Source organism: Passer domesticus, chromosome 1 (assembly GCF_036417665.1).
Source record: "Passer domesticus isolate bPasDom1 chromosome 1, bPasDom1.hap1, whole genome shotgun sequence".
NCBI classification, from domain to species: Eukaryota; Metazoa; Chordata; class Aves; order Passeriformes; family Passeridae; genus Passer; species Passer domesticus.
Window position 1 is genome coordinate 139,215,174 of NC_087474.1, and position 25,423 is coordinate 139,240,596.

The window sequence follows — 25,423 nt, forward strand, 5'->3', positions numbered from 1 at the left end:
TAACCATCAGTACTTATCATAGACCTTTCTAATCTATAGCCTTTTTTTTGGAATTTAAGAAAGTGTTGGATAAAAGTAAATTAGAGTTGTGTGTGTTTCTAACAAGACATCAACAAGGTTTTTTGTCATGGGAACTGCCAAATGCTTCTTACAGCAGCCAAACAGAATACTGTTCAAACTCAAAGCTGTTGTGCAGCAACAGTACCATTCCATCCAGTGGAGAATACAAATGGCTGTTGGAAAAAGCAATCCACAGCTCTCTGGAGAAACCTAAAGATTTCTGTTGAGTTCAGTGAGGTTTGGGTGAGAATGCAGAAATCATTAATTGATCAAATATTTTATTTTACTCATACAAAACCAAGCACATTTTCTCCTTTGGAAAGAGGAGATCTAAGAGCTTGAGTTCAAACAGGAGCCACTGCAGCAATATGAGAAAACATACATGTGCTGAAGAAAGAAAATTTTCTCCTGAAAGTTCAAGTAAATGTGGAATCAGCAACAAAGATAAGAAGTGATTATTGAAATAATGCAATATGCTCCCCAAAGCAGGCAAACAAAGAAACAAACAAACAAAACACTGTTGGGACAAGATTAGTATTACCTGTGTTTCTTCTCAGATAAATTTCTAAACAATGCCTTAAAGAACTTATTCTCCAAAACCAGATTAACCAGGATGTAAAAAATAGGAAATGACATATGCTTATATTAACTGAATATGCTATAGCCATTGGCAAACTAGTTTGGTAATTATTTCTTTCAGAGAAGGTCATCCTGTATCATGTGCTTTATAATAGAGATGCTTATGTAATACAATTAACCAAACCACTCAGATGACACCAGCTAAATCAGAAACAGGATTTCTTATGGGTCAGTTATGGATTACTTCTGCCAATTATACATGACTGCTTATCACAAAATGCTTAAATGCTATTGGGAATGAAGCCCAGACCTCAGCATTCCCTGCCCCACTTGAGTGTAGGGCTACATATCCCCAGTTTCCCTCCCTCCCTTCCCAACTGAAAATCTCATATCTGGAGCATTCATATGGCAGATTGGAGCTGTGGGTTTGAACCCTCTTGGTTTGAGACCCCTAGAGCTCTGATTTAGAGTCTCTCTGTGATGCTTTTACACCAGACTATTGTACAAACAGTGGGTAATGTTACATCTGGCTACATCTTAAAGGCTGGTGTTAAAATGGTACTTGCTTCTTAAATAAATTTAATGCAGTTATAGGGCTTGTGAAAGAAGTTAGGAGCTTCTGTCCTTAAGATTTTAGGCATGCTTGTAGTACTGAACTCTACAACTATTTAATCTTCCAAACTTGCTTGCTGGTCTACTGAAAAAAGCCAGAATGTCTTCATATAGGGATCACTGAGTGCCAAAAAATGGGTGTCCTTCATAATTTTTATAGTAACTTGTGAGTGACAATCTGCAAACATTATTCCCACAGCACGCAGGCAACTAACATACATTTTTCTCAATTCACAACAAAGAAATGCAAAAATGCCTGGGAAACAAAATGTGTCAGTTATCTGAGTGGAGATTCTGTCTTGGGGTACCATGTACCTAAAATATGCACATTTTTTATACTTTGTCATTTAATTTAGATGGCATCCATTCTAATCAGATTCATAGATAAGACTGAATAGTGAGTTTCTATTTTTCCAGTTTCTGAATTCACTCTTTGGCTCGTTGACTGGCTTCCATTCTCTCTCTAGAGAGCATAGTGTACTGGCTGAATATCTATGCTGATTTATATTCACAGCACTTATCTGCTTCCATTAGCCATCATAGAAGGTTTTCAGTTAGGTTTGAAGGACCTTTATGGATGGGTAGATGGTTAAGAGTAGATAGCAGAGAGGAAGGACATAACTACCTATGGATCCAATGACAAGATTTGACTGTTGTAATTTCAATGTCTGTGGTCAAAATAATGGTTACAGTTGTGTTCCACTGAGGGTGGGGACCCACAGCCCAAAAAGTTTGTCAGGTTATGTACCTGCAAGTTAGCAGAGGAGCATCCATATCCCTTCCAGGAAGGGGTTTCTTTATGTCTAATGCAACACTATGGAGTACACAGAGTTTTATGATGGAGAGTTCCCAAAAAGAGTCAGGGGGTGTTTGGGGTCCTTGGTGGCCCACAGTCCTCTCTAGGAATATGACCACTGTTTAACCCTGCTTTTGCACTTGTGCTGTATGTTGTATCATCACCACAGAACAGGAAAATTGGCTCCAGAAAAGGACTGCCCTACCTTTGTATGGTCCCACCTTTCCAGGAATGTTCTGTTCCAACTTTCCCACTTGCATGGCCATTAGTGTTTGAGGCATGGCAATGCATTAGCTCCTTGCTGTCTGTCACAGCACGTGTCACAGTTGAGACAGCCACAATACACAGAGTGTCACCATACAACTTCAGAAGGCTTTAGGCATTCACCCATACACAGTAACATCATATCACTTCAGAAGGCTGCAAGCATCTGTCCTTCTTGTTCTTTAGCCCAACCTTTTATATTCTTCATCTTACATGCATTATCCCTGTGTGCCCTCTGTTGCCTTTGGTGGTTGGTCAGTGCCCCTGGGCACTCCATGGCTCATTGCTGTCAGTGCTGCTCACCTGCTTTTCCCAGCTGTACCCACTGGGGATGAGGCTGGCTGCAGCCCCACTCCCAATTACCACAGACTGTGTGCCTACAGCTGTCCAGGCTTCTACAGGCATTCCTCTCTCTTCTCAGCAGTTCTTGTTGAACTGTTGGTGAGAAAGTGTCTTCTGAGGGCCCTTGGGGCCATTGACCCATATTTGAGGTTTGGGTCTGCAGAATGAAGAAGAGTGCTCACCTCTCGAGATGTAAAAGCCTCAGCAGGAGGCTTTTCTTCTACCAGACAGATTCGTTTCATACAAGAGTGAAGGGAATGGAGAAATTCACTCCTACCATTAATTCTCCAGGCCAGAAGACCTACTGGAAATGACAGCGACCTCAATGCTGAAGTAATAATATTGATGTAAACACTGTAGTCTTAGGACACATGGATTTAGAAGAGGATCAGAGCACAGGAAGAGGTCTTGTCCATTATTGATCAGCTCATCTTTATCAGCTAGAATGGACAGCTCTTTGGATGACAGGGCCTGACTGTCACTTCTTGTCACATCTGATGAAATATATTCTGAACCTGAAAGAAATGGATCACAGGTTGGGACTTAGCATTATGAGAGTGCATTGTGAAATCTTCACAAAGAGAACTTAATTCATTTTCAGAGTAACATCTAGATCAGATTTAATTACTAATTATATTATGTCATAATAAACTAATGAACATGTTTCAGTATATTTGAGAAACTAGTGCTTTTTTAGTAACATAAGGATTTTACTAGAAATCCTGCTATTAAATTAGTGATCAGTGCTAGGAAGGAGATTTCATCTGTAGTGCTTTTCACAGTTAACGTGCTTTAGCATTGTGATTTACTGAGGTTACGTTGCAAAATATGTTTATGATTTTTATCATAATATATATTTGAAATCCTAAATATTGTCCTGATTTCCCTAGATAAAAAGTCATAAGATGCTTGCAGCCTTTAAGGGTGACATAGTTTATTAAATGCTTTTCAAATACAAGGGTTTTTAGATTGTGTAGTACATAAAATACTGCATTTATTCAAGCTCAAACACATGGTATTAATGAAAAGCAACAGCTCTGACAATTTCTTTTTCTAAGTAATGAAATTTTTCTGATTAAGGGCTGAAGATGCCAAGGAAGCCATTCTGTAATCTTAACAACATGCACAGCTGTACTTGAACACATGTTCATCAATGCATGTTTGTAAACTCACATGAGTATAATGTGAATCATACTTGGAACTACCCCACAAAAGTCTGTTCCAAAGTCTATTTAAATCTACAGAACAATTCCTACTGATTTTGTATCTTGTGGTTGAGGTTCAAAAGGAATGATTATGGATGTTTCTTTGCAGAAGGCAGGTTATCAACTTCTAAAAGAATTGGTGAAATCCTCTCATGGCAGAAGTCCCTATAGATATTCCCTATGTGCATTTAGACAATCAGCTTTACATGCTCTTTAATGACCAAGAAGCAATGCTGATAGGAAATTCCATTATGAATAATTCATCATCAGCTGCATAAAGTATCTCAGTGCACTTCAGTGATATTCTTGCATGTTATTGAGATATTTTAGGAAATGTACACTCATTCTTCATTCAGACATCTAATTTATCCTCAGTCCCTGCTGGTGTTCACAAACCAACTCCTCCTTTTTCTTTTCACATGCAAGCTAACTAATGTCAGTGCAGGTGCCATTAAAATTGCATGATGGCTGGCATACTTGCCTAAACAAGTAGGAGTCTTGGTTCAAATCTCTCCCCTGCCCTGTGTGGCCTGAACTTGTATCTCCCATGTCCTAGAAAGCTGCCTGGGCTACAGTGAATGGGGTTGATATATGACTAAACCTGTCCTAATCTCCTAATTGCTATCAGATGTTGGAGGATTCACTGAAATGCTTCTGGGAGTATAGATCTTCCTTCTCATGGCTGAGTACTCTAGAAGTATAAAACTGGAGATTTATTTCGACATTGGGCAATTTGTTCTCCATTCATTTTCTTTTTCCCCACTCCAAAATAATTATTAGCTATTCCAGGGAGGGCTCAGAAGGAGAGGTTTTCAGGACTTTTCTCACTCTGGCAGTTTGAGCACTCCTCCAGGAGACAAGGTTTAGCACTCCTGACAGAGGAGAGCTGCAGAAGAAGCAGCCACTGTCACTGCCAGATTGAACAGATTCAGGTACCAGCAGTGAACAGATCCAATCAAGCTGCTACTGGGGTTACTATGAAATGAGAAGAACTCTGTTTTCTTTCATAATGAAAACAGTATACATATTGAAAAGGAGGAACTTCAAGCTAATATTATTTCTTTTCTTAACTATTCTGCTCCTGCTTAATAATTTACTCTTTTTTGGTTTGGGAGTTTGTCTTGGGTTTTTGGTTTTTTGGTGTTTTTTTTTTTTTTTTTTTTTGGCTTGTTTGGGGGTTTTTGTTGTTGTTTTGGGGTTTGGTTGGTTGGTGGTGGATAAGGCCTTAGGGGTTTTCTTTCCAGTAAATTTTACCATGTGACTTCTTTTTTAAAAATAAAAACTTTTTTCCTTTCCTGCAGGTTCTGTTACCACCATATGATGATCCTGTGAATGGAGCTGCTAAAGATCCACCACCACCTTATGTGTCAGCATAAGTGAGAGTGCTGTGTCCCCAGGGATGATAGCTTTACTTTACAGACATTGAAGCAATAGTTTGATAATTTCACTTCCAGGATATAACCTCTGTGGGTTACACTTTGCTGTTTTGCTGACATATTGAAACCTAAATTGTATGACTCATATTCTGTAGATAGTTTTAATAATTTGCTGCAACTACAGTAGTGTTTCAGAAACTAGTGAACTAGTTTCAGAATAATTCTGGGTAGCACTAGGGTTACAGTAGTCACTGAATAGCTTTTTCCACCATGTCTGACATACAGTGCTAGAGAACATAGAACTTTGCATTCTCTATCAGGTTCAGAGTGTAACTTAATATTTTTATTTGTAAAACTTCCAAAGCATTACAAACATGTTTCTCAGATGCCCACATTCAACTTCAGAATACAGACCAAAAAGTCAAAAAGTAACATTCCAGTCCATTCCTCTTCTGCAAGTATTTTTGAAGTTACTATGCTATGAGTGATGATGATGATGATTGCAAGAAGAAGAATTAGTCTTATGCACTGTTCTCATCAAACTGGCTAATGGGAAACATATTTAATTGGGAAGGATAAGTATGGGAAATGAGAATAGACAAAACACTCTTATGTGTAAAAAGCCAGAACTTGTGATCTACATGGACTCACTTTATCCCAGCCTGAAACCATTGTAATGCAAAAAAAAAAAAAAGTTAGCAATTTCTGATTACTTTCTTTTTCTGCCTACCCACCTTTTTCCTCTCCACTAACTTCACAAATAGTATTTTGAGGTCACAAAATCCCTGCTTTAAAGTCCCATGATTAGGTGACAAAGCTGTGTCTTTCACACTCAACACGCAAATGTTTTCCCATTGGAATGTGCCTGTAAATATCGCAATGTCCTGCTGAGTGTAAACTAAATTATGCAGATTCTAAGATACATTTTCCCAGCCTGTGGGGAACTTAAGCATGTAATTTCCTTGAGCATCAGCAGATATGTTTTGTCTGTTTCTCATATACATCAGTGTGAGGGTATAGATTCCTTTTATGACTGAACTGGTTGTACTGAGAATCTTTCTCATGGGGCTCATTCACCCGTGAATGTTTGTGTGAGGTTTTATTTCTTCTCTAGAGAAGTGCCTCCTGCACATGTAACTTTTTGTTTTGATGAAGTTTCTACTTTTAATTGAAAAGAAACATGAAAAGGGAATACAATGTGTGTCTCTACCTCTCCTTGTTTCCCTCTGCATTGTCTCCTCTGCGTTTGGGGCGACTGTACAGGCTGAAGCTCAGCTGGTGCCATTGCACAGCACCCGGGTAAAGGGCAGTGCTGAGCTGAGTCACAGTTTGGAGGGGCACCAGAAGACACCAAGGTGCCATCTCTCCTGTGGCTGGGCTGGTATGGGAGTCCACACCTTCCTGAGCAGGACACCTGTCCTTACCCATAGTGCATTGACTCCATTCTGCCAGCTGAAGAAATGTGGAACTTTTCCTGACTTTTTTCTGGAAAAGAGCTTTCCAGGGGAACACAGGACCAACAAATTATTTTCACAGAGATTGCAACTGTGAGCTGTTCTTGCAGAAGCCAGGGAAGGAAAGGACAGACTCTTGCTACCTGTCTCTTCCACACCCCTGGCAAAAGGCAGGTCCCCATCTGTTTATTGGAATTTTAGTTCATGGTTTATCTACTCTAAGATCAAGCTAAGCAATGCATTTGAATGAACCAATCCTGAAATCCATCCACTGATCATTGTCTATTTTTTTCCTTTCTGAATAATGCCATCTGCTCTTATTACAGGTGTCTTTGGGAATTAATCTGAATTTGGGGGTTGTGCTGGCTGGCTGGGCTTCTGAGCTTCATTTTCTTTCATTCTTGACAGATTTGTGAAGGATGTTAGGCAGTCATCTGTTTGAGAAAAGCTGGTTGTAAATACATTGCATCTGCGTATACAAACTTCTCTACAATAAAAGGGATTGTTTCCTCAAGAATATGGAAATTTTTTTTATTGTCTTCCAAGCACAAACATACATAAATTCCTGTCCAATCAGTCTGTCATAGTAGAATTTTCTCTGTAGAGGACTAAAGGATAGTTTTTTAGTCCACTCACCAGTCAATTCATCATCTTTCCCATCATACTGTATAAATAGAGGAGAGGACAGTAAATTCTATAATTTATTGCATAGTAAGACCAAAAGATAATTCAAGGTTTTAGTTCATTGTCCAAAACCACAGGCATTTTTTCTGGTCTGATGAAGTGTGTAATACAGAACAGGGCTAAACTGAGCTACTCTGAAAGCTGGGGCTTCTTTTTCTCCACACCATAATAGGGATAACATGCTAATTCACATGAAATTTCTTAAGACTTTAAGTTGTCTCGCTGAGGAATCAAGACTTCTTTACACACCCCATGCATGCATAAATGTGAGTACAGTGTGTCCTGCCAGAACTCCTCTGGGATTTGGTCCAATTTGAGTTAAAGAGGGCAGGAAGGTTGTGGTATCAAATCCATGACATTCTTGCACACAGTAAATATCTGGGTAGGAGGTAACAGATAATGTAATGTAAGATTAGTTCTGGTGACATATCAGGATCCCCATGAGAGAGGAGTTCCACTCCCCCCAAACAAAAATGAGATTCTGTGGGTTACATGAAGAGACATAAACTCCAGCTGAAGGGTTTTTTATCCTCAGATGCTGAATTCTCCATTTCCATGTATAATTCTGGGGAATTTACACCACAGCTTTTCTGTAATTCATTTTTAATAGTCATCTGCAACACAGCCTATTAAAAAGCTGTCTTCTTAAGTTCCTGTGTTTTGGGAACTGCTTACTCCTAACAGTTTTTTGCAATATTCCTTGCAATTTTCCTTTCTCACATATATTAGGAGCATCTGCTTACTCAAATGCTCTCCTGGTTTTGTATCTGAAATTCTAATATAGCTGCTTTTTATTAATAATTTTTAGTAACTTAGGAGTGGAAAGAAAACACTTTGAGGAAATGTTGACATGAAGCATCATAAATATAAGGCCAAAACCAGCAAACAGGAATCTAAACTTTTGTAGTGCCAGAAATATAAGTAGATCTTTTGCTGAAATATCTTCTGGTTTGTTTTGTTTTGTTGGTTTGTTTGTTTGTTGTGTTTTTGTTTGCTTGTTTTTGTTGTTTGTTTGGTTTGGGTTTTTTGTTGTGGTTTGGTTTTGTGGTTTTTTTTTTTTAATGTGTGCTACAAGACATTGCATTTCAGAAATCCTACACATGCTAAGGCACAAGTTCAACTTTTCTCTTATATGCCTGATGCTTTTATTCCTGATTGAACAATGCAGCAATGCAGCTTTCCTTCATTCTGCACTCATGCATGATATTGGAGAAAGCAACAAGAAATTTGTAGTGGTGATCTAACAATGTGGCACTCATGCTTGTAAGAACATGAAGTTTTCTAAAACAATTACTAATGACCACCATTTTAGGTGTTAGTCTGTCTGTATTTCTTTGGGAAAACCTCTGGTTGGTAAAAACAATCCAGTCTTGATATGTTAGCAAAGGCCACATCGAATCCATACACAGCCAGATAAAATCTTGGCAAGGAAGCAGAGCAAATGATGACCAGTCAACAAGTTCCAAACAAATTCCAAATTCTTTCAGATTAGGGCATTCCTCACCACTATCCTGTTGGCTAGGGATACCATGGACAGTTTAAAAAATTGTGCCTAATAACAAGTCTGTGCACACTGGTGCTTGGAATGTGCAAAATGGAAGATTTGGCTACTGCTAAGGGCAGAAGGGGAAAAAAAGGAGCAGGAACTGGAACAAAACATGGGAGGGCAACATTAATGCACATCTCTTAAAGAGCACAGAAACAAGGTTCACTGCTGCAATATTGGTTGACTTATGTGCCCTTTCTTTCTCCTCTGCTGTGGTCAGGAGGAAATATAGTTGCTCGTGTAACCTGTTATATTAGCTGTTTGACAAGCTCTGTTCCAGAATTCTATCACTGAAGGTGATGATACCTTTGTCTTACTTGCTTTAATGCAAGGAAATCTACAGATTAATATTTCTAAACCAAAAGGAGTATTGGTTAAATGCCTGCCAAACTGTCTAGTCAGACAGATGATTCTAAACTGCTCCTCTGGAGCTAAGTTTTATTCTTAGAGAATTCTTAGATGTTCTCTCCATAGAGGCTGCTCTCCTTCGATGCTGCTTCTCTGGAGCCAGGTTGCATCTTTCCCATTTAGCCATCTCTATTAGCTGTAGAAACTGCAGTCAAATACCACAAAAAAGCATTTCTTGCAAATTCACTATGGAGATGTTTCAACACTATCTCAGTTCCCAGCTCTGAGAAATCCGAAACAGCAGCTATAGCTATCTAAAGGGAGGCTTGGCTCTGATAAATCAGGATTAGTGTTCTTTCAGAGAAAGATTCTGGTATTTGTAAATGATGTCTCCACGCCCATGGGTTTGACCTGGAATCCTTCTGCACTGTGGCCAGTTTTTCAGCTGAATAGCTCAGCAGGGTGTGGAATACAGATCTGTGACCTTCTGCCTGCAGCCTGTGTCTACCTCCAGCAGAAGAGGATACTCTAGCACTGGGAGTGAAAGACTCATTGTCACCCAGCCAGCAAATGCAAAGCTATTTCAAAGCAAAGAGGCAGTTCTACAACTATACCCTGGACAATGAGCTACAACAGTAGTTTATTTTAATGAAGAACCTTAGTGAAATTTAATGCAGTAAATTATTTTCTTTTGCTTCAGAAAAATTAACTCTACCATAGCTGAAACCAGGACACAGATTATTCAAACATTTCAGACAGGAGAGTTTTCAGGAAATAATGAAATGTTTTCATTTGTAGCCAGAGCTGGACTTAACTAATTAGTCTGAGTGGAGGACACAGGGTCACTTGGAAAGCTGAATAAACAGCAAGGAGATGAATCAGTGTGCAGCAGGGCTGGCTACTTGGCTTACATGAGAAGCTTTGCTAGCCAGCAGAGACAAAAGAGCTGTGAAGCTACTCTGAGGGAGGGAGCTGCAGAGGCTCTGCAGGCATTTCAGAAGACTTCTGTTTGCTCTTTGAGGTCGACATGACCAGCAATAGCAGGGATGAGCCATAAAAAGCTTTTTAGCCTAGAACCTGAGCTCTATCACAACACCAATGTGCATCCTAACTCTATAGCTCTAACAGGCTTCTGTTTCATATAAACTTTCTCTAAGTATGTAAATATTTCTGGTTTTGAAAGGGTTGGGGTTTTTTTCAGATTTTTTTTTTCCATGTAATATTGAATCTGTTTCCCTCTCCAAAACTCCCCATTTCAGGACCCTTCATGACAGTAAAGGCAAATATGAAATTGGAGGTCCAACATGGGTAAACTTTTAGCATCAAATCTTCTGATCCCATTCAAGGCCAGGATGGGCAAGGTGCTCTTCAAATTTCAGATACCATCCTAATAAGATGAGATATGTTCTGCTTTATGGATGGAAGCTATTTCAGCCTTCATTCTATGCCAGAGGCAAGCACAAAACAGGCACCCTCTCTCTTATGGAAAAAAGATGTCTAGATAGGCAAGTACTTTTATAGTTTTATTTTGTGTATCACCAGTACACGAGTTTAAGATCAACAGATGAAAAATAAATCAATGGGACACTCCAGGAGATTGATGCTATTTACATGAATGTGGTCATTCTTGGCAATATACACTATATCAGATACACTCACCTGGGGCAGCAAGGACAATGAAAGTAAAAGAACAAAGGCAAGAGCTGGCAATTTGTTAAAAAGATTTATCTTTTGGGAATTTATAAAGTCTTCTGCCCATTAAATAATTAGAAAAATGGGATGAGTTATTTTATTTCATTGCATTAGAGAAGAGGGTGAAATTAGCTTTGTCAGTTGGACAGAACAGCTCAAATTTCCTGCTATTGTGTGATCCTGCTGCTTTGCTTCTTATTAAAAAAAAAGCTAAAGAAGTTCAAAAGGCTCTTAGAAACAATTTGATCCACTAGTTTTGGGTGGTATTATCTTAAAAAAAATTGACTTTGCTTATTTTTAATGCAAATATTTTCCTTTTAAATACATATTAGTATTAGTCGTGGTATCTGTGGCCCTATGTTCATCTAGAACTGACTGGATTCTGTTTCAATGTATATTTTCTTTGTGGTTTTTTATCTTGTGAATTGTCAGGGAAAAAAAGCCCAAAGCACAACATAATATATTGTTACCTTTTGGTTACTTATTCCTCTCTGCAATTCAGTTATTCAGCCTGGATAAAAAGTCCTGACATAGTAATTTGGACAAATAAGTTTCAAATAAAGTAATGTATCATTACACTCAACAGACACTGTGTAAGCACTCCAGGGGTCTAGAAAAAAGGTTAAAAAGGGAAGCTCAGAAAAATTCCTCTGTCAGCTGTTGCACTCCTGTGAGCACCAAGCAACAGAACATGCATGGTTCCATAATTGCCACTGTGCAGGTGTAGAGCAGCACCACTGAGATGTGAGCTGCCTTTTCTGTGGCTCTGGTGCAAGAGGCTGCACCAGCAGTACAGTTGAGCTCAGACCAGTTCATTTTACATGACCAGCCTGAGGATGAGCTAAAAAAAGGGTGTCTAAGAAAAAAGGGAGATGGATGTTTAAGGAAACAAACAAACATCTACCAAACAGCTCTGTCTCAGGGGTTCTGAGACCAGACAGAGTCACAAGCTGGGAAAGTTTTAGGATGTGATCTCTGGCTGTATTCATGGTGTCTACATGCACCCAACACACAATGTCTTTCCTGGCCATGATCTAGATCCATACTTAGCTCACATTCCTTCTGCTTGTTCCTTTTTCAGTTATAAATCGCCTCTGTGGCAATGCTTTTCTGAAATGCAGTCAGATTAGATCTACTACATTTCCTTTGCCTCAAAAATAGCCACAACAGGTTGGATGAGCACATCCTAATGTTGAGAAACTAATTCTGTATTTATCACCTGCTCATGTTTTGAAACATCTGTAATTTTTTGTTGTTGTTGTTCTGAAGTGTTTAGTATTATCTGAATCAGAACAGAAGCTGAGATGGCATTTGTACAAATCATGATGGTCTGAGGTTTTTATTGCTTTTCAATTTGATATACCTGTGCTGGGATAGAATTGCCTCCTCCCCTTGATGTGAATGTGTTTTAAGGTTCATGTCTCCCTTGTTTGTAGTTGCTGCAACTCTTGCTCATTATCCTGCCTTTGTCTGTGTTGACTGTAATAAAATATTTATAGACAGCAAAGTCTTTAGCATTGCACAGTCAAACAGAAGCAAGACAGATTTCTCAAGGACATAGATAAAATTTTTGTTAGTTTCTATTGCAAACAAGAAAAATTGAGATCTTAGTAGTTTTAAATAAATAAATAAATAAATGTAAATGGTTGTTAGTGCAATAAAAAGTCTATGGCTTTTGCCAGTGGAGGAATTCAGCTTCTTAATTATTGACATGCAAGATTTGAAATGCTTATAAACAACATCATAATGTTGTACTATTAACTGTCTTTATTAGTCTACAGAGAGATTAAACCATAGCTTTTAAATCACTTAAAATATTTGTAGCTGACAGCCTTATGATTGGAAATGTAGAATATATGTGCAATACTAGGTCTCAGGGTTTATAAACCACACTGTACTGCAATTAATCAAGAAGAATTTGCAATGCATGTGCAAATTTGAATCTATCAGTGGAAGCATCAGTCTTAATTGTTTAATTAGAAGAGACACCCTTTCCTGGGTCCAGTGCTGGCTGAAATCAAACTGTCTCAGTTGACTCTTGAAGTCCAGATCAGCAAAAATGCAATTTCCTGCTAGTTACAGTGAGTTTTCTTGAATTCCTACAATATCTTGAAAGCAAAACTTTATCAATCTTTTCTTTCTCTACTATTCTTCCTAAATACTTTCTTTCTTTTTCTCTTTTCTTTTCTTTTCTTTTCTTTTCTTTTCTTTTCTTTTCTTTTCTTTTCTTTTCTTTTCTTTTCTTTTCTTTTCTTTTCTTTTCTTTTCTTTTCTTTTCTTTTCTTTTCTTTTCTTTTCTTTTCTTTCCTAGACATCTACTGTGGTTCAAACTACTGTAATGTAAAGCAGGTATGTTACAGCTGGTCAGTAACACTGACCAACCATTACTGGTCATTTGTCAATTACCATATGATTCTCCATTTTTTATCACTTAAAAATCACTTAAAAGATAAGGATATCTGGTCTGAGGCTAAATTGAATCTGCTTTCCTGAAGAAGTAGATAATTTTCTCTGTCTCATCATCCATCTAAAAAACATCATCCTTTTGCTACATCCACAGGTTCTATTTTGGATGGGCACTCCACTTTTTTCTTTGCTGCTTTGAGCATTTCTTCCTGTAGCCAGCCACCTGCTTGACACTTACATGATTCTAATTTGTACATGGTACATTATACCACCTCTAAAAGGAAATGAAGAGACGGATATTTTGCAAACCCATACTGTTTTCTTACTTGAATCCTTTGCATTCAGCTGACATTTTCTGTAATTCCAGGAAAATGCTGCTGGTTAAAAACAAATTCAGTAAAGACTCAAACACAGATGTAATGAAAAGTGTTTATTTCTCACTTGTGGTAAAAAGGACTATCCTGAGTGTTAGTGATAGATCAATGATACACAAATTGCACAGTTCTGTTCACAATTCATGGTTTGTAAACTTCATTATATACATATAAAAACAGGGGAACTGAAACAGATCAAAGGGTTTGAAGGAGTATGAATAAGTAAAGAGCTCGCACATCTCTCCCACACTTCTGTGGTAATCTTGCTGTGTTTTATTTCCAGATGTTTGAGGACTAGAATCTTGACAAGATGTACTTGAATCTAAGAATAATTTCACATTCTTAAAGTAAATGAAGAAGGCAAGTAACTCCCTGGTGTGCATGGCTGGACATGCAGGCTCAGGCCCCTTTTGCCTTGCTGTCTCTGTCCCACTGCAGACTTCCATCTTGCTGGGTGCCATGGATAGCAGCTGAGATCAGCCATAGGGGCTCAGAGAAATGGACACAAGGGAAAATTTTGATTGTTGAGACCCACATATTCCAATTAACTAAGTTCTTCCTACTGAAATTTTCTTGGAAATTCCATTTGACTCTTCAAATTTTTTTGGAACAAGAAAATCAGAACTCATGCACATGGTAACTGAAAAGCAAGCATTTGCCTTATACATAGGTTATACATTTTCTTAATTTTCTTCAGAACTGTGTGGCAGCTTATGATTACCATCCAGCCTGGATAATGTTTAATGTGAAAAAAAATTGATATATGATCAAATAGGCAGGACTCAATGAAGTTATTTACTTATTTACTGTTAGTTATTTACTGTTAGTTATTTACTGTTGGTAAAATACATACTGAATTCACCTGCAGACAGCACTCACCTAGTTTATCTAGCTGAAAAGTTGTCCAGGGGTTGCTACTCTGCCAAGTATATTCATGGGCTTTACTTCTGCTTAACTTTGAACATGTGAGCAGGAAAACTGCATTTTCAGCATTTCTCTTGGTTATTTAAGCCATGCCGTGCCAATTCAACTCTCCTTCAGAATCCAAGATAATGTTTTCTTACTCAGTTCTGGGACAAAATGGACATCACACACACAAAAAAGCTCAACTTGGATCTTACAACATAATCCAGAAAGCATGCAAATTGCTAGCTCTAAATCAGTCCTTGCACAATGAAGAATATTCTGAATGTAATAATGTCTTTGGATTCTTGTGTGTGTCTGGATCTTAAATGAAATAAGAAGTTCTTCATGAATCTTATGTAACATCTGTGTGGTGCTCAAAATAAGCACCCAAATATCATCCAAACTACAACTCTGGCAGAATTTAGGCAGTATGAGTCTTGACCCAATGGTGTTCATACAGAATTATATAGATCAAAGAATAAAAAAAGAAAATTATATCAATATTTAAAATGTAGTGTTTCAGATGCCCAGCAGCCAAAGGGTAGCCAGTCCAATCAGATCCCTGGGGGGTTTTGTAGCAGAAATACCTACCTGATCTGTCATTGCTGTGGCTCCTGGCTTGAGATTTCCTCCAATTTCCTCTTTAGTGATGATATTACTACCTTAAAAAAGAAAGAGACTCTCTTGTAGCAGATATCAACAGGAGTGTGGTACTTAAACTCATAAGTACATCTTGAAAAGAAAAAGTTAAAACAAAAAGTATAATTAATGAATGCTGTCTGGCTCTGCGTGTCTCAGATGAAATATGTTCTGTTAAAAGGCCATTCTTTAATATACATTATATATCTATTATATACATCATAGTTGCCCAACCTTGGTTGCCATCATGGGTATTAATATACATAATAGATGTGTACATATATATGCATATATACAAAACTTTGGTGATGATTTAATGTTGTGTACTGGAAGCATCTTTTCTTTTGGCTATGGTACAGCTGTGATCTGAGCCACAGTTAAATCTGATTCATGAACCATCTTGGAGAGATAACAGGAGGCACCAAACCCTGCATTGAATTTAGATTTAAAAGAGATTACTCACAGTCTTTAAGTATATCTTCAGAGATTTTGGTGGGTTTTTTTAAAAAAAAATCATATCCTTAAAAAATATTTGACTCCTGAAAGTTTGCAATGCCTGCAATGCCTAGGTTTGTGGAAATCACTCCAGAAACTTGGTTCTTCATGAAGTTCACAATGAAATGTAAATGTTAATCCCTTTGTTACAATCCTGTTCTAACATCCAGAAGACAAGGAGTCTGGGTTTTGCTGCCAGGGCTGTGCAGAGCACTCTGGGAGCCACGGAGGGTTGGCAGGTCTGTCCAGCTCTCTGTGAGACCTTGGGCTGGTCACCTGTGCTGGCTCTCAGTTGCTCTTCCAGGACAGATGCTCCAAGCCTCTGTGCAAACAGCAGTTAGCAGCAGCCAAGTCACACCTGCACCTCAGTCTGTCCTGCAAAAAACACTAGGAGCCACGTCTGTGTTTTGTGAGGTTTCTGCTGGGCTGTGCCGCTTGTGATGTAAGAGCACACAGGGGAACTCAGGAGGCCAAACAACTGCAAGGAGCTTGTGCCTGTGCTGGGCACCAGCCTGCTCAACCTTGTACAAACTGGTGTCTTTCTCCACACCAGATCCCTCTGGGCCAAGGCAGGAGGTGAATGCCCAGCTCCACAGCTGGAGAAAACGTGGTCTGCAACGCAGAACTGCAGGCACCAAGGGAGCAGTGCAACTGAGCAAGTTGAAGGTTGGGCAACCATTGAATATGCTCTCTAGGCATCACTTTTAGAATTAAAATACAATATTTTTTTGAGTCTTCAACATACAAAAAGATAAATAATTACCCCAAAGTGGTTATTTTCTGCATTAATTTATGGATTGCCTTACAACAGCAGTTCTTTATTAGTCAAAAATTTACAAAGAAGAAAAAAGAATTCCCTTACAAAATGTTACAAAATGTTATAAAATATGAAGGATGGAGATGTAGATAAACCAGCCTGTTTCTAGTCCGATTTTTCTTTCTGCAGGTTTCTATAATTAAGTGCTATGACATTTCTGTTGGCTGCATTAAAGACACCTTTTATTGAAGTTTTTTTTCCTTTATATGCTTACTTATATGGTGTTCTTAAGTCACCTCCTAAATCTGAGTTATTAAAGGCATTGCATTTTCTGAGTTTTTCACTGGATGGCATATTTTCCAGTTCTCTAATGGTTCTTTCAGTTCTTTGCTACACCACTCCAAGCTTTTTTAAACATTCTGCTTGAATCATTCAGAGCTTTAAGGTATAGCCAAAATAGAATATGTTTTCTTTAATGTTGTGGATAAAGGATTTAAAGCACTATGGAGTCAAAAATTTATCCTTGCAGTTTGTCTTGAAACACACTCAGTAAGTATTCTTTGCTCACATACAGCTGAGATTCATCATGTTTTGCAATCTATTTCATATGTGCAAAGCTATTGCTGCAGCATTATAGCTCCCTAGTCAAAATATTGTGTTATGTGAGTGCCTAAGAAATGTCCAAGTGTATAATGTTTACACTCAACCCCATACTGATCCTTTCATAGCCCATTAAAAAGAAAGAAAAAAGAGATATTTTGACAAAATCTGTTTCCCTGAGCAGTCCTGTGCTCTATTACCAGTTTTGTGAATAATGCACTGAATGACAGTATTATGGAAAAATTTAGGTAGGAAGTGACCAAAAAATGCCCAAGGATGGTGTCCAGCATCTCCAAGTTATAACCTCATATGAATGTTATGTTTTACCTGAAGTCAAAAAACTTTACCTTAGGAACTCTCCAAAATATGATTTTTTTTAGTACAACCACTGGTGGTGGTGGTGGTGGAATCTGCCAATATTTTGGCTCCGCACCAATCACTGTGTTTTAAAAGACTGAAGAGGAAGAAAACTTTGAAAAAGAAGTTGTAGTGAACGGATGAATGCTTAAAGGCTTCTTGAAAATACTACTAGATAGTAGTAGATATGATATTGTAGGTATAGAATAGCTTAATTTAATGTGTACCTGGTAATGTTGGGGGGAAAAAATCAACTCTCCCTGCCCCTAAATATCTGGAAAATCCATTCAAATGTAAGATGATTTTTCACAGGAAAATGCATAAAAGCAAAACTACTGGGAAAAAAAAAAGTTATGAGATGCTACAGAAAATCTGTGGTAATCTTGGTATGGTTTGTAGCTAAGTTAAACCTGGTTAGGTAGTGAAAGGATACTTCTAATACTGCCCCTGAATCCAACCCAAAGGAAAAGTTTCATTCACAGTTAGATAAATAAAATATTTTTCTTTAAAAGATAGAAAATGTTGATAAAATGGCCATAAATACTTTTAGACTGGAAATTAGTAGGAAGTGTCTAACTACTATGAAGGTCTGACACAGTCCTCTAACAGCAGGAGGAAAATCAATTCACTGCTGTTTTACTTAAAGCACCTGCTTACTATGTAAAACCTACTTTCCGAAATGTGGTTTTTGTATTAAGTGATTGCCTGTAATAACTGAGAAGCGCCTACATCACTTCTTCCAGACTGAGAGTAATCCTTCCAGGCACTAAGAGAAGACAGGAAAGGAACAAACAGACTCAAAGTCTCAGGTGTCTAGTTAGCAATCTTCATGAAACTTAAGAATGGCCTGAATTTTTTTTTTTTTTTGGCCAGATTTTTGATTCTTTGCATATCAAAGCATGGCTTGATAGAAGCCTCCAGCTTTTTCTTACTTAACATCTTCCAATCTTCCTCTACCCATTGTATCAAATGCTGACAGTCTGAACAAAGGCTCTCCCAAATCAAAAAGTCACACGATGGGAGGAGAGGAGAGAAGCTCATAATTTGAAAAAGGACAAGTGGCAAAGAGACTGGGACTTCGAAATGTGGGGATACACAGTACTTCTGGTGTGGTATAAATAAATACCAAAGTCAAATAAAGTCAAATAAAAGTCCCCTATCTTCTATGCTGTCTCTTATGAAACAAAGAGATGCTTTGTGCTGACTTGCTGCCATCATCCTTTCCTCCAGTCTCCCACTGGGATACCTTCCATGTGTTGAGCTTGCCAACAGCAGCAGGCTGCAGGGCCTCTGGGAAGAGCCATGGCCTCTGGGAAGAGCACTGGTGATGGGGTCTCTCATGTAGAAATCAGAGCTAAAGCCAGCAGAGCTACTCTGGGCTCTCACATGATCTTGTCACTACATTTTCTCCTGACTTTTGTCTTCCTCTGGCAACTCAGGTGATGCCTCAAGTCACAGCACAGGGAAATGGAAGTGCAGTTTCTGTATTTTCAGACAGCACAGCGTTAATAAGGACTGTGGCTGGGTCCTATGCTACATTACAAGGAGAAACAGAATGGGAGAATTGTTCTGCACTTGGCTCTGCTGGGTTTGCCATAATGTCTATCAGTGCTCAGTTACATTTCTATTTTTTCCCTTTTCTCTGAATACAGGAAAGGCTCAGGAGCCAGTGCTCAGAATTAAAGATAAGGTGAATCCAACCTCTTTCAGTTTTAGATTTGCTTGTTATCTGTATGCTTCCTTTTAGAGATTATATTTTGTACACTCATATCACAGGAAATTAATTGTGCCTTACAAAACTCAGACAGAAGTATCTCTGTTGATTGCCAGACTTACTCATTATTCCAGCAACTCTGCGGGGTAAAAGTCTCCTCTGTCGGACTCCTCTGGCACCTGATGTACTTCAGTTGGCATGCCTTGGCGATTTTTGTCTTTCCTGTTGGACAGTGACACTGAGCCAGGCTCACCTCTGCAATTTAAATGGCTTTCACTGGGTTTTTTGTTTGTTTGTTTGGCAGGAAACAGAAATCACAATTGCTTGGGAACAAAGCAGAAATTTTATCTTTTCTTCTTCATACATGATATTGATACAAACCCCACACTCAGTTTTTCCACCTGGACTACTGACCGCGCCGCTGCTGTGTCAGCGAAGAAACGACGGTCCCTGCTACTCGGCCAGCTCATTCCACGCTTTCCTCAGCGCTTTCCCCGACGGAGGCTCCCACCGGTTCGCCGCGGTGGCAGACACCGCATGAATCACCAGGGACTGTTTGCCTTGGCCCGCGGGTCCTGCGCTCGGGGAATGGGATTTCCATTCCCCGGCGTTTCCCTTGGTCGGCTTCCCTGGAAGGCTGCGGCCCAGGGAGCACGGCGCTGGCCGGGGAAGGATGCGCTGAGCCGCCAGACAGAAACCACACCGCTTTTCTCTAGCGGGACCTCACTCTCCCTTCCGCGAGAGCCCGCTCGGCCCGAGCAGCGCTGCTCCCGGGGCTGCGGGAGCTCCCCTCGCCGCCCGCCGCAGCGCAGGGACAGCTCTGGCAGGGAGGAGCCGGCAGCGGGGCCGAGGTGCGCGGGGCGGCGGGGCCGGGCCGGGGCCACCGCGGCCGGGAGCCCAGAGGGGCCGGCAGCCCTGTCCCTGAGGCGGCTGGCGGGAGGGAGCGGGTCCCGCGTCCTTCGGGACCAGGCGGGAACGCCTGGGGCCGACAGCCCGTATCCCGCAAGAGCCGTCGATTCCCTCTCTTTCCTCCCAGCAGGCGTGAGGGAGCGGGAGAACAGCCCGGGTCCCACACACGGGCCAGGCGGGAAGGAGTGGGACGGCAGGTCGTACCCCTCAGGGGGGCAGGAGTGAAGAACCGCGTCCCTGACGGCAGAGGCGGCTGAGGAGAGAGGAACGCGGCTCTCCGCGGCTCCTCCCGGCGCCGCGCCGGCTCTGGAGGTCTGGGCAGGGCAGCCGGTGTCTCCATAGCGGGACTCCCCGCTTTCCCTCCCCTCAGCTGAGCCGGGCTCCTGCCGCCGGGGACGGGGCTGGCGGGAGGCGGCTGCTCCCAGGGGGCGGGCGGGGGAGCGCCGTCCGGGGCCGCGCCGAGGGGAGGAGGCTCCGCGCTCGCTCCCGGCCGCCGCCGCTGCCGCGCCGAGCGGAGCGGCCCCGCCAGCCCCTCAGGTAAGCCCGGCTCTGCCGCCTGCCCTGCCCCGCCTCGTCTCGCCTCTCCCGCCCGCCGGGCGGGTCCGCGGCGCTCCGCCCGGGGATACCGCACCCCGCCGTGTCCCGCTGCCATCCCGGGTCTCTGCGCTGCCGGCGGCCACCCCGCCCCAGGGCCCCGGCGCGGCGGAGGAGCGGCCCTGCCCCGGGGGCCCCGCCGGGTGGGGGGCGGCCGGGAAGGCCCCGCGGGCGGCGGGGGCCCGGCGGGGAGCGGGAGGCCGAGGCGAGGGGCCGCGGCCGCGTCTGCCGCTGGGTTGGATGTTCCCTTGCTGGGTCCCGCTGGAGCGGTTTGCTGCTCGCGGTGCAGCCCGCAGGAGAAGGGTTTCCCTTTCCTTTGGACTGCGTGGGTCTGAGCGAACTCTTAATTAATCCTCCTCCCCGTGCACGCCGCAATAACTCATTTAACAGTGCTGTAAGGAAACCCCCCCAGTGTGTTGTAAGATCAGCGTAGCATCGGAACCGAACTTTGCTTCGAAACGCGTTCGAGAGTAGCCTGCAGGTGTCTTCACCAGCCTGCAGCAGCGCGGGCTGGGGCTGCTCCCCGTGCCAGGCACAGCCCACGGGCGGCTCTGGGACGTGCAGGGTGGGAGAGGCTGCCAGGGTCACCTGGGACGTGCAGGGTGGGAGAGGCTGCCAGGGTCACCTGGGACGTGCAGGGTGGGAGAGGCTGCCCGAGCTTCCTGAGAGCCCTGCGTTTGCTGGGGTGGAAGGAGTGAGGGGTTTGCTGAGTGTAATCTACTTACCCTGGAAACTCTACTGAGATGGTGCTCATTAATCTGGCAAAAATCATCACGGCATCTTTAAGGATCATGTATTCCTGCTTCAGAAGACAGTTCTTTCTGTGTTAAACTGGTCTCTATCACTGCTAAACTGTAGAATATTGTTGACTGAGAGAGAAGAATGCAACCTGCTGATTTATGTAATACTTCCTAAGTGCTTGAGTTTGCTTGTGGGACCATTGTTCTAAAGGTGAGTGATCCTGAGGTCTGAAAAGGTTGTGTTACATGTTATAGCTGTGTTTCTGTGAAACGGCTGACTACTTCAGAAGAAACTATCAAAGTGTATTCCATCAAAAATTCTCCTTAAATCAAGAGCTGAATAAAATATACATACGGCTTTTCCATTAAATCCTACAAAATCTACAAAATAGTTTTGGAGTATTACGCTTTTCATGTAGATGTCTCAGCTTTAAGCACGAGATTTTCTAAACTTTTCCTCATGCAATGTATATCCCTGTGATATTCATCTAATTAAATTTGATTTATTTTATATCTTCAGAAAATGCAGTGCTCAGTTACACGAAGCTGCTGTTAAGATCCTTAATCCTGCACTCAATATTCACACCTAATTACTTTATGTGAGTCTCTCCATTGACTTCATTGGGATTTGTCATGAACAAGGGAATGCACATTCTCCTGTTTATGAGCTGGGGCTCAGGGACCCAGCTGTGATGGTAAAAGATGTTTTAGTCAGTCCAGGCAAACTACGGAAAGCCTAATGAGATCTAAATACTCTCTCATGACTTATAAACCATCTCCACAGGAAGGTAAAACAGTAAGCACTATTTAATTGTATTGTGGGTATCATTAACAAGCTCTTTTTGTACAGTGTACTCATTATTAGTGTTTTCATTATGAGCAAAGAGTATTTGGAATGGAGTGAGTTTAATCCCCAAATTATTTGTTTACAGTGGTGTTGATACTGGGGTCAGTGTGACTTTGCAAATAAATTTCAGAACCTCTGTATCCTTTTTTCCCTACAAACCTCTCTGTTTGCAGTTAAGTCTGCTGTGGCTTGTGACTACTTCAGATACTAAACTAAGCAGCTTATATGTGTATAATATGTCAAATAATATATGCTTTCATTTAAATACCTACTGTGCATGGTAAAAATGAATTGTCTCAGTTTTCCCATGCTCCTTTTCTGGGCATGTTGTGGAAACTCTGATGTCTAGATGAGATTCAGTACCAGAAAGTGCAAATGAGTCTTTCTCAAAAGAACAAGATAATGAAAAGGTCTATTGTCCAAGTGGCAACTGAAGAAAATCATGGCATGGAGATTGATGCTGTCATAAAATAAGAATTCCCACTGCTAGAGCTTGGTGTCTGACCACTGGAAACTATGCAGAGTAAGCCATACTATGGGTGTACTGTTCTATAGCACCACCATTAACTTTTATGTGGTGAGAACTTACTGAAATGGTCCTCAGCTTCACCTCTGAGCAGAGGTTGGACCTGATGGCTTACAGAGGTCCTTTCTGACCTAAATAATTCTATCATTATATGATTTAGTAGTTATTCATTTTACAACAGTGATATCAGGAAGTCTGTATGTCATTCAGACAGATGACTTTAAATTAAGCAACAGATCCCTTAGTCTTCTTTATTTCATTAGAGCTGTATAAAATTAAATTATATATGTAGTACATATGCTCTAAACCCATTAAATAACAAAGTCTGTTGTGTAGAAGTCCCGCTGTGATATTTACATCTTGACAATAAAATTGAATGCTGATCTCTGCTCTTTCTGATATGCTGTATATTTCAGTGTCTGAACTCATCAATTCATGTGTGTGCTTATCTGGCCTTTGTGCTTGGACAGGCAAGTTGTCCTTTCCCCATCCCCAGCACTCTTTGGACAGCTTCCAGAATGTGGTTGCCCCCCTGTATCCTGGAGCACCTTTGGCTGTGCTCTGCACATGGGTATCCTATACAGGGTTGGGTTTGTGGGCATATTTGGCTGATTACCAAATGTCATTCACCTCCCCTTCTAGGAACTGCTCTGTAATGCATTTTGGGTCTTCCCTGTACTGTTTCAAAATCGAAGTTAATTTACTCCACTGTCACATTTGATTTTATTAGTCCAAGTTACAGCTCCGCTGTGGGATTTTTCAGCAGCAGCTGGAATAAATAGCTACTGGTGGGGATTCAGCCACAGCCCAATTCCTGTGCAAGGCAGGGGCATCTCTCAGTGCAGAAAGCACTGGAATATCCTTTTAGCTGCCAGGGTAGGGATATGTGCTGGATGAGCAGGACTTTATGGAAGCATAGGAGACAAAGATGGAAGACTTTGTGAGTCTGTGGTTGTCACCCTGTCCCCACTACTATGCAGACATGTCTGGAGCAGACATTGCTATCACATGCTAGGATTGTGGGATTGTGTCCCACTGCAGACACAAAACAACCTGTGGCATGAAGCTTCATGGACCCATGCAAAGAATTTGTCCCAGTCTTCACACACTGGAGTACACAACTTCTGGTCCTAAATCCACTGCAGATTCAGGTTACTCACTGTCTGGACACTCATTATTTCAGATTGATACAAGACTGATGTTGCCAAGTCAACAGTTCCTTTTGTTATTGTGGTGGCTTGCTGCACTACTGTGAAAGCTGTTTGTAATTGGGTTGGCTGTCTCAGAATACACCAGAATTACTAATTGACTTTCAGATAATGAGTTTCTCAGATTTATCTCATACTACTGACAGCACAAATGGCCCAAGGTAGCCTCTTAAAAGGAGCTAAAAAATGTTTTAACAAGTGAGTACTGCTCTGATGCTGTGCAGGACGTGGTGCAGGTTTGGGTTCATGGGCATCCAGGTTCATGGGCACCTAGTGCCTGCCTTCAGTATTGAACAGCATGTGAGGAATTTACAAACTTACAGCACCTGAAACTTCATTTCTTCTTGGTGATTTAACTCTACTGGTGAAATGTGGTTGACAGTCACGATTTAGAATGGGTGTCTACCTGTCCTGTGCTGCTAAGCCTAGTGAAGCCTTCCTTATGCAGCAAGGAGTTACAGAAAATCCAGTCTATCTTTTGGTGAAACAGGGTGACAATAGAGTCCTCCTTTCTAATGATGAAGGAAAGATGGTTCTTCTTGCTGATGTGTTAAATATCACCCTCCCAGTTGTGGCTACCTGCCCCCACACAACACCTGCATGGCTAGGGACATTATATATATATGATTTATAATGATGTTTTGTGGGCCTCTGTAGCCCTTATTTAGAACTGGAAAATGCCTGTGTCAGGAACTGGTCCACAAAGACAGAGGAAATTACTAATACTCTGTGTTCTGATGCCCATGCTACACAGTGATTTTAATGAGTAGTGAACTAGTAATGCGTGTGCTGACTTGTGGAGGGTGAAGTACTTTGGAATATATTGTAACTGATAGTTAAAAGGGCTTTACAGTGCCTGCAGCCCTTTTTTTTTAATTCTGAGATGGTGGGATTGAGAAAGAGGTATTTTGTGGCTTTCATGTAATAAGACCTCATTTATTTTTCCAAGTAACTCACCATGTTTGTTAAATTGGAGAAACAGATTGATTTTATTGACTCACATAGATTGCTTGCAGTTCATTTACCTTCAATGAAAGTTTTTGATTCGATCAGATCACAGTTTCCTGTTATCTTAAAAATGGGGAGATAATAAGGAATGCTGAAAGAACTTCAGAGTGGTTCTCTTCTATGAACTTGTCTTCTTTATGACTTAAAAACATTGAAGTTAGGACTGTTGGAAGCTTAATGAGAGTAAATGAGTGAAACGAGAAAAGCCAAAGGCAACCTCTGTAGTGCTAATAACTGTTGCTCTGGTGCTTTTTTGTCTTCTCTTTCTCTCCCATCTATGATAAGAAATTATACAGGGTTCAAGAGAGGAGATGCTATTTGCAGGTGTTGATGTTCCACGTAACTATTGAGTATTTCCCCTTCTGTGTATTGTGTCAGTTTTGTT

The 25,423-nt window shown here is 41.0% G+C and overlaps 2 protein-coding genes and 2 long non-coding RNA genes across 11 annotated transcripts in view; 3 read left to right on the plus strand and 1 right to left on the minus strand.

Annotated features, from left to right (window-relative positions):
- LAPTM4B (lysosomal protein transmembrane 4 beta) overlaps window positions 1-7,205 on the plus strand; it is a 58,973-nt gene extending 51,768 nt beyond the window's left edge. The window contains exon 7 of the mRNA XM_064392505.1: window positions 5,160-7,205. Coding sequence (XP_064248575.1) covers window positions 5,160-5,234 — 75 coding nt within the window. The 3' untranslated portion in view covers window positions 5,235-7,205. The remainder of the gene's footprint in view (window positions 1-5,159) is intronic.
- Window positions 7,206-13,779: 6,574 nt separating this feature from the next.
- On the minus strand, window positions 13,780-19,700 carry LOC135282593 (uncharacterized). Its single transcript, XR_010348677.1, has 3 exons — window positions 19,329-19,700; window positions 15,236-15,306; window positions 13,780-14,808 (listed from the first exon to the last, which is right to left on the minus strand). It is a non-coding gene; the product is annotated as an uncharacterized LOC135282593 (long non-coding RNA).
- On the plus strand, window positions 16,248-18,627 carry LOC135282598 (uncharacterized). Its single transcript, XR_010348678.1, has 3 exons — window positions 16,248-16,444; window positions 18,236-18,301; window positions 18,472-18,627. It is a non-coding gene; the product is annotated as an uncharacterized LOC135282598 (long non-coding RNA).
- A 270-nt stretch (window positions 19,701-19,970) lies between the features above and the next one.
- The window catches only part of MATN2 (matrilin 2), a 67,979-nt gene continuing 62,526 nt past the window's right edge, over window positions 19,971-25,423 (plus strand). For 5 of the 8 annotated variants that reach the window (XM_064392552.1, XM_064392542.1, XM_064392582.1 and 2 more), the window contains exon 1: window positions 20,573-20,652. The gene's annotated coding sequence lies outside the window, so the exon portion shown is untranslated. Of the gene's footprint in view, window positions 20,058-20,549; window positions 20,653-21,374; window positions 21,661-25,423 lie in introns of those variants that run through there. The other 3 variants (XM_064392536.1, XM_064392585.1, XM_064392535.1) reach the window with 3 other exon arrangements.